Source organism: Coregonus lavaretus, assembly GCF_964263955.1.
Source record: "Coregonus lavaretus genome assembly, chromosome: 32".
Lineage (NCBI taxonomy): Eukaryota > Metazoa > Chordata > Actinopteri > Salmoniformes > Salmonidae > Coregonus > Coregonus lavaretus.
In genome coordinates this window covers 2574230-2583230 of record NC_140019.1, presented here as the reverse complement: position 1 = coordinate 2583230, position 9001 = coordinate 2574230, and the positions used below count along the sequence as shown (strand labels likewise).

Sequence of the window (9001 nt, the reverse complement as noted above, 5' to 3'; positions counted from 1 at the left end):
TTCCCGCAGTCAGCATGCCAACTGCACGCTCCCTCAAAACTTGAGAGATCTGTGGCATTGTGTTGTGTGACAAAAGATTTTAGGGTGGTGTTTTATTGTCCACAGAGCAAGGTGAACCTATGTAATGATCACGCTGTTTAATCAGCTTATTGATATGCCACACCTGTGAGGTGGATGGATTATCTAGGCAAAGGAGAAATTCTCACTAACAGGGATGTAAACAAATTTGTGCACAAGATGTTAGAGAAATAAGCTTTTTGTGGGTATGGAACATTTCTGGGATCTTTCTTTTCAGCTCATGAAACGTGGGACCAACACTTTACATGTTGCGTTTATATTTCATTCAATATATACAACTTTAGCCATGGAGAACTGCAAAAGTCTTGCTACTGCTCTCAACAACATTGCTGCCCTGACGCTATCGACAAGATCAGTGGGAAAAAGTTGTGATGGACTACTTTCAGCACACGGTCAGTGTGAACCGGAGTGACTTGACACAGCACGTGCCAAACAAGCTGTACAAACAAAACAGAGTTAAAGGGTTTCTAGTCTGCCATGAAGCGTTCATCCATGTATACGGGTAAGAGTCTAGCTATATATTCAGATATTATACGTTTCTAATTTGGCAGAAATTCATTTTCAATTAAAGTTAAAGCGCACTGTTAGCTAGCTAGCGAACGTTACCTAGTGGGCATACGACATGATAAAGATGTATTTTACTGGTTGAAATGTGGTCGGGACGTCATATAACCAGATCACAACCAGATTAAGACGTCTTCTTCATGACATCTTTTTGACGTCATAAAAAATACATCTTATTTTGGTTGATTTCTGGTTTTGGGTTGAAATCTGATTAAACTACTGACCAGTTATCTAAATGCTACTCAAATAATAGAAACCAATCTATATAAACATGTGCATATTGTTTGTGGGCCATGCACCCATTGCATATAAGACACTAGAACCATTACAATAATTACAATTGGAGTAATGTTCTTTTTCAGCAGGGTTTGCATGATTTAGCTTAGCACACTTGGCAAAGGTTAGGGTCTCGTGGCATACCGTACCCAGTCAACACACTGGGCTCGGACCTATTCCGTTTGAGACTCGGCATGGACTCGGACTCGCGGGGGGCTTCATGCAGGCCGAACTCTTCCAGAATCATTTTACTCTGGGCTCCTGCTAATGGTACTCGGGCCGAGTCCATTTCAGCTTATCCGGCCTGATTCACTTTTTTAGGAGTAGGGCCATTTGAGGTGTTTATTCGTCAGGTGATGAAATACCAGTTTTTAAAAAAACTAAGAAATGTGATATATTTGACCTCCAAGTCATCGAATTTACTAGGTCATTCAAAGTTTGTGACAGTCTCTGCGGTCCTATAGCTATGAGAGATGGTCCCTAATTTAGAGATTCTCTGACGCTATAAATGCTTTTGCTTTTACTTCAGGTAATGGCAGTGTTTTTTGTAGTTGCAGTCCACCCAATTAAAAATTGCTTCCTTAACATTTGTTCTAGTCTACCAGCATTAAGATAAACATGCACAATAATACAGGATACTCTGACAAAATGTCACTGCCATTAAAATGCAGTAAAACTGCAGTACAATGAAATAATGGTTGTTGAATTAATTATATCTGTATTGCTTGCTGTGTTTTGGCTTCTAACTGTAATCTTTTGTCTGTGTTTGCTAATTGCACTGTTTATTGTGCAGCGCATTTTCTTCTGTTCCACTTAATGCAGATTTTAAACTAAATTTGTTTTCAGAATTTAACAAATAACACATAAGCCTATTTCTTTTATTTCAATATCCTACTACAATCCACAAGGATTTACAAAACCCTATTTATCACATTTATTACCATAAATAATTGGTCCAAAATGATTGCACCTGAATTTGACCCTGAAAATATGACTATTAAATTTTTCCTTAAAGCTTTTAAGCAATTAACATAATGCTTGCAGTAATTACATTTTCATTTCAGTAGCTAAATAAGGAGGTAGGTATATCAGTTGCAGGTAAGCACCCCCACACCATAACACCTCCTCCTCCATGCTTTACGGTGGGAAATACACATGCGGAGATCATCCGTTCACCCACACCGCGTCTCACAAAGACTCCGGACACATTTCCACCGGTCTAATGTCTATTGCTCGTGTTTCTCACTAAGACTGGATTCCCCAAGAGGCATGCTATTCAGCTGCTCATGATTGTCTGATCTTACACTCTTAGAAAAAAAGGTGGTATCTAGAACCTAAAAGGGTTCATCAGCTGTCCCGGTAGGATAACCCTTTGAAGAACCCTTTTGGGTTCCAGGTAGAACTATTTTGGGTTCCATGCAGAAGCCTTTCCACAGAGGGTTCTACATGGAATCCGAAACAGTTCTACATGGAACCCAAAAGGGTTCCACCTGGAACCATAATGGTTATCCTATGGGGACAGCCGAAGAACCCTTTTGGAACCCTTTTTTCTAAGACTGTAGTGTAAGTAGATCCAATTGAAATGGCACCGCTTCTAATAATATAAGATTGTAAAGCAAATAAAATCCTATTTTAACTCGCCAAATCCTATTTTAAGAAAACCCTTGTGTCCTGATTCAACAGACACCTCCCTTGGTGAGTCATGTAAAGTTTCTCCCATTTCTCTCTTGCTCATTCTCCCTGTCACTCACTCAAACTCACACACGTTTGCAGTTGCAGAGAAAAGGAAGAGATCTGCCAATTACACCCACTTCTAACACTGTTTGTTGCAGGAATGATATGACAGACAAGTTTTGAACAATATCATATTTTGTCTCTTTATTGCCTCTTTATACATCCTTACATTTTTTGAAGACTGCCAACCTGTCCTCAATTGGGGAACCTCTGTCCGGGACAATGTCCTCAGGATTATGGAGCGGTGTGTTTATAAAAAGTTATTTGAATACTACAACATGTATTAGGATCAGTGTCGACCCGTCATTCAGGGCAGGTGGTGCATAGCCCCACCTGTTTAGCTAAAATAATAATAATATTTTTTTTGTGACTGTTTTGCATGTTATTTTGGTATTATCAGTTTACAAACAATGTAAAAATAAATAAAAAATAAAACATGGTCTCTTTTTGCTTTCTTGAGTAAGGCAGCTCCAAAATGCAGCTGTTTCAGCCTAGTTCAGTGCTTTCTGTGGTGGTGGGGCAGCCAGCGGAAAATACGGAGCATAGGGGGTAGGAATGTTCTCTAGTTGCGCTGTGATTGGCCAGCGTTCTGTCACTCATGGGGACAAAACGTCACCACAAAATCTATGGGGAGAGCTAGAAAATTCAAGCCCATTGGGTGCTGCCATAGAGTTACATTAGAAGTGCCCATCCAAGAATGCTCAAGGTCATTGGCCACAGATAAAATGATGTAAAATCACGTTATATCTACAGTATCTTTGATTGGACAGATCATGTCAACATCATACTTTCAAAATCTTAGCTAGCCTCTACTGGATGGGTGTCCCGTGAACGGGAGAGTTGTTGCTCAATATGCATAATGTGACTACAACTACGTTGCAAACAACAGCCAATTTTCCGGGACATAGAAGAAAGCTTAAATTATTGTTAATCTAACTGCATTGTCCAATTTACAGTAGCTATTACAGCGAAAAGAGATCATGCTATTGTTTGAAGATAGTGCACAACAACAAAACACTTTTATCACAGTGACAGGTTTGATACATTCACATCTGAAGGTAAATATAGTACTTGCTCTGATCATCCTGAGGGTCCCATAGATAAAATATAGCATAGTTTTGTTTGATAAAATCCATTTTTATGTCATAACACGATCCATGTTGTATGCACGATCCATGTTGTATTCCCACTCGTTCAACTTGCAAATAAATAAATCTGTGAAAATCGAAAGCTAAACCTTGTCTCTGCAAGTCAAGTTAGGTTCCTATTTATTCCTCAGACACTCCAGAAGGTAACAAGCCTTTCATTCATCATTCTACCATTAGGTATATCCGATACAAAAACATTTTTAGCCACAAAGACACGACATCATTACGCGCAGATGAGACTGGCAGTGTTCACTTGATTGACTGTATCTTGGTCCAATGACCACCTATCGTTTTGAAACATAGCTGGCTAGATAGGCAATGCGCTGGGATTTACATGAGTATGCGATGGTCCTTTGTCTGAGGAAAGCCTGTGAATTCAACACGCGCGCAACGCGGTTTAGTGTCCATTGGAAATCTAAACAAGGAAGTGGCGCATCGCGTTACGCACAGCTCGATTTAGTAAACAAAGTTATCTGCACATTTTGAAAAGTACAATATGCCTACTAATACTAGAAAAGGTAAATCAAAGTCCAGGTATACAGATTTGGATGAGATTATAGCAGAAATCGACCGGGAAAGTGTCAAATAACCAGTAGATGAGGACATAGTGAAAATAGTTTAGACTCAACAGCTGAAGATATGTTTTTGGAAGGAGAGGACACCACTTTAGACTGGTAAGTGAAATACGTTTTTTTTACCCATGTTAATGACCAGAGGACATTTCTCCAAAAAGTACGATCTTTGTCCCCATGTGCAGTTGCAAACCATAGTCTAGCTTTTTTATGACAGTTTTGGAGCAGTGGCTTCTACCTTGCTGAGCAGCCTTTCAGGTTATGTCGATATAGGACTTGTTTTACTGTATAGATAATTTTGTACCTGTTTCCTCCAGCATCTTCACAAGGTCCTTTGCTGTTGTTCTGGGATTGATTTGCACTTTTCGCACCAAAGTACGTTAATCTCTAGGAGACAGAACGCGTCTCTTTCCTGAGCGGTATGAGGGCTGTGTGGTCCCATGGTGTTTATACTTGCGTACTATTGTTCGTACAAAAATAGAGCTTTTTGGTCTAAACTCCACTCGCCGTGTTTGAAGGAAGAAGAAGGATGAGTACAACCCCAAGAACACCATCCCAACCATGAAGCATGGAGGTGGAAACATCATTCTTTGGGGATGCTTTTCTGCAAAGGGGACAGGACGACTGCACCGTATTGAGGGGAGGATGGATGGGGCCATGTATCGCGAGATCTTGGCCAACAACCTCCTTCCCTCAGTAAGACCATTGAAGATGGGTCGTGGCTGGGTCTTCCAGCATGACAATGACCCGAAACACACAGCCAGGGCAACTAAGGAGTGGCTCCGTAAGAAGCATCTCAAGGTCCTGGAGTGGCCTAGCCAGTCTCCAGACCTGAACCCAAAATAAAATCTTTGGAGGGAGCTGAAAGTCCGTATTGCCCAGCGACAGCCCCGAAACCTGAAGGATCTGGAGAAGGTCTGTATGGAGGAGTGGGCCAAAATCCCTGCTGCAGTGTGTGCAAACCTGGTCAAGACCTACAGGAAACGTATGATCTCTGTAATTGCAAACAAAGGTTTCTGTACCAAATATTAAGTTCTGCTTTTCTGATGTATCAAATACTTATGTCATGCAATAAAATGCAAATTAATTACTTAAAAATCATACAATGTGATTTTCTGGATTTTTGTTTTAGATTCCGTCTCTCACAGTTGAAGTGTACCTATGATAAAAATGACAGACCTCTACATGCTTTGTAAGTAGGAAAACCTGCAAAATCGGCAGAGTATCAAATACTTGTTCTCCCCACTGTATGTCATCTGTAAATACGAATACAATTGTTAAATTACGAGTCTAGTTGGTTTAGCCACAGAAAAAGACAGGAACCTTCCCGCTAGCAATGATTGGCTGAGATAAGGGTGGGCTGGACATGCAGAGAGATGAGTTCGGATTGGTCTGCCATGTAGCGCGCTTCTGTCTATAACATGAGCTGGTCAGTATGTGTAGGTAATCTTTTCTAATGCAGCTTTTTTGAAAGATATGACGTAGTAGAACTGCAAAGCTGTTGCTCTCCACTTTCTGGAGGACCGAGTTTTGAAATCAGTGGAATGCACGGTGGAATTAGAGTATGATAGCTAAGAAGATGGAGACAATTCTGGCGTTTTCATTGCAAATATGCAGACAGAGTCGAAAAGAGAACACACAGAAGGCTGTTGTATAAAACACCTGTCTCCGGATTACATCTTCAAACTAAGGCAGAGAGGGAGCAGCGTCCATTCATGTATACGGGTAAGATAGTCTAGCTAGCTATATTTTCAGATAATACATGTTTCTAATTTTGTCAGAAATTCATTTTAATTTCAAGTTATAGCGTACTGTTAGCTATTTGAACGGAGCAAAGTACAGAAAGATCCTTGATGAAACCCTGCTCCAGAGCGCTCAGGACCTCACACTGGGGCGAAGGTTCACATTCCAACAGGACAATGACCCTAAGCACACAGCCAAGACCACGCAGTAGTGGCTTCGGGACAAGTCTCTGAATGTCCTATTTAGATCCTATTTCACTGTGGAAAAGGGGCCGCAATGTTGATTTGATTTTCAGTTTGCTTCCATATGGCTGGTTTCATATTAGTCTCCAGGGATAATCTGAAACAATTGCTATGGGTATTTACAATCCCCTTCTCCAAACAGATTACTCATTTACCTAGTTCTTATCAATATATCTTATTAAGTTATAAATTACAGTGCATGGAGAATGGTGTTATTTCTATTAAAAAAATTAAGTAGATGCTTTGTCCACTTGGAACCGGTAGGTTTGCTAAACCTTATTCATGGTTTCCTCACACGTAAAGGTGGTGGAATTATTAGGGAATTAAGTCAAGGTCAGAAAACGCTGCATCTGCAGACACACCACTGCCATACTTTCATTTATTCAAGCTCCACCTCAAACGAATAGTGGGTGAATAGCACGATATTCTCATGCTTAAGTTCAAGGTCAGAATACGCATAAAAAGGGAATAACGTTCCATTAGCACTTAACTCGGGTCGGAATCTTTAAGAAGTAAAAAAAATTAGTTAGCTTCAACAAATCTCCCTTTTCCATCCCTCTCCACATCTTTCTCTGTCCCACTCCCTCCCTCCCACTCCCTCCCTCCCTTTTTTTTACACACTTGCAATGCAGACAGTCTGTTTGCTGTTGTTCATACTGCCAGATTCTCCTACTGTTTCCTCCATATATCACAGAGGATACAAAGATCCAGGGTGGTTCCCAAATGGCCTATTTAGTGCACTACTTGTGTCCGGGCCCATAGGGCTCTGGTCAAAATCAGTGCACTATATAGGGAATAGGGTGCCATTTGGGATGCAACCCCAGCCTCAAACACAAGCCAGCCTCCATCAGAAAACACTTTCACACACTTAACTGCAAGAATACATCCTTTCATCTCTGGTGGGGCTGTGTCATTAGCCTGAATAGCAACTTTAAACAAATACCCAACTGCAGAAAATGGAAAACAAACGTAAAATAAAAACTATATGTCTCTGTGGATTACAGAGAACCCAATGCAGACCAAAAATGCATCTGAAATGGCACCCTATTCCCTATATAGTGCAAAACGGGCTCTGGTCAAAAGTAGTGCACCATATAGGGAAGGCCCTGGTAAAAAGTAGTGCACTATGTAGTGAATAGGGTGCCACTCCGAGACTACTAGCTGAATGATACAGTTTCACCCTCTGTGGCTCTGCGCTCTGGGTCCAGTGTCCAGAGTGTTTACCATGACTCACCATGGCGTTGACGGCTGTGTTTTGGCTGGCCTGGTGCTGGCTGGCCTTGATCCTTGCCTGCAGGTGGGCGGGGGGGTGGAAGTACTTGCACTTGTCCCTAGAGCAGCGGCCCTTGATGTAGTCCATGCAGACGATGACCGAGTTTTCAGTGCCTTCCAACATGGCCGCCTCCATGGGGTGGGCGTAGCGGCAGTCGCCCTCGCCCCGCGTGCAGTTACCCCTCTGGAACTCACGACATACCTGGGTGGGGTGGCACAGTCAGAGAAGGAGTTCGGACCATGGAACTAGAATGATTCTATTATATTCTGTCATTCTATTTCTCTGGTTCAGACTGGGCTACGGCAGAGTAAGACAGACACACGACACACCACACATACCTCCAGCTTGTCTGTGCGCATGTGATTCTGCTGAGAGCTGCTGTTGCCCATGACCTGGAAGCTGGTGGGGCTCCCTGGGACCAGCAGGGTGGCCTGGGGAAGCAGCTCAGGCATCAGGCCCATCCCTGGACCCATGTGGCTCAGATACGGGCTGAACGGCATACTGGGACTGGTGGCCAGAGATGACATACTGGTAGACATGGGGATCGTAGTCTGAGAGACAGGGAGAGGGGGAGAGAGAGGAGAGAGACAGGGGGAGGGGGGTCAGAGAGACAGAGAGGGGGGAGAGAGAGGGGAGATAGAGAGGGAAACACTCAGTGAACAGCCACGGTTCAAACTGTATAATGTGTTGACAAAAGAATTAGGATGGCTTGGTGTGGGCTACATACTATGCACCAGGGGCACAACTTTTAGTGGGGACTGGGGGGTAATGTCCCCACATTCTGAAATTGCATTTTTGTCACCCCCAGTTTTATCATTGCAATGTGATACAAAAAGCGGCAAAAGCGTACTTTAGAACCATGCGGATGCCTCCGAGCGGTCGGGTAGGCTGTTTGGAGTGTTCAACTGGCTGGATTTAAGACTGAACGGACACCACAGAGCAGGCTGACAGGCTGTGTGAAGACAAAGCTTCTGGAAGGCTGGTTGGACCAGCACAGGAGAGTTGAGCATAGTACAGTGTGTATGTGTTGTGCTCTTTCACCGAGTTGTAAAAGCAAGTAGAACAGAAACTGGCTACTCTTTAGTTGACTGATGGCAAGGTAACTGCTGTTTAACTTAACAGAAAATGTTTTGCAGTGCTGAGCTAGTATTGTAACACCAATATCCCGGAAACCCTAGACCCACTCTAATTTGCATACCGCCCCAACAGATCCACAGATGATGCAATCTCTATTGTACTCCACACTGCACTTTCCACCTGGACAAGAGGAACACCTACATGAGAATGCTGTTCATTGACTACAGCTCAGCGTTCAACACCATAGTGCCCTCAAAGCTCATTAATAAGCTAAGGATCCCGTGACTAAACACC

The 9001-nt window shown here is 42.6% G+C and overlaps 1 protein-coding gene across 1 annotated transcript in view; it reads right to left on the bottom strand.

Moving 5' to 3' along the window:
* Nucleotides 1-3698: 3698 nt before the first annotated feature.
* The window catches only part of LOC311107655 (muscleblind-like protein 3), a gene marked incomplete at both ends in the record, with an annotated part of 49582 nt that continues 44279 nt past the window's right edge, over nucleotides 3699-9001 (bottom strand). The window contains 3 exons of the mRNA XM_084150182.1: nucleotides 3699-3737; nucleotides 7592-7831; nucleotides 7969-8181. Of these exons, the coding sequence (XP_084006308.1) occupies nucleotides 3699-3737; nucleotides 7592-7831; nucleotides 7969-8181 (492 nt within the window). The remainder of the gene's footprint in view (nucleotides 3738-7591; nucleotides 7832-7968; nucleotides 8182-9001) is intronic.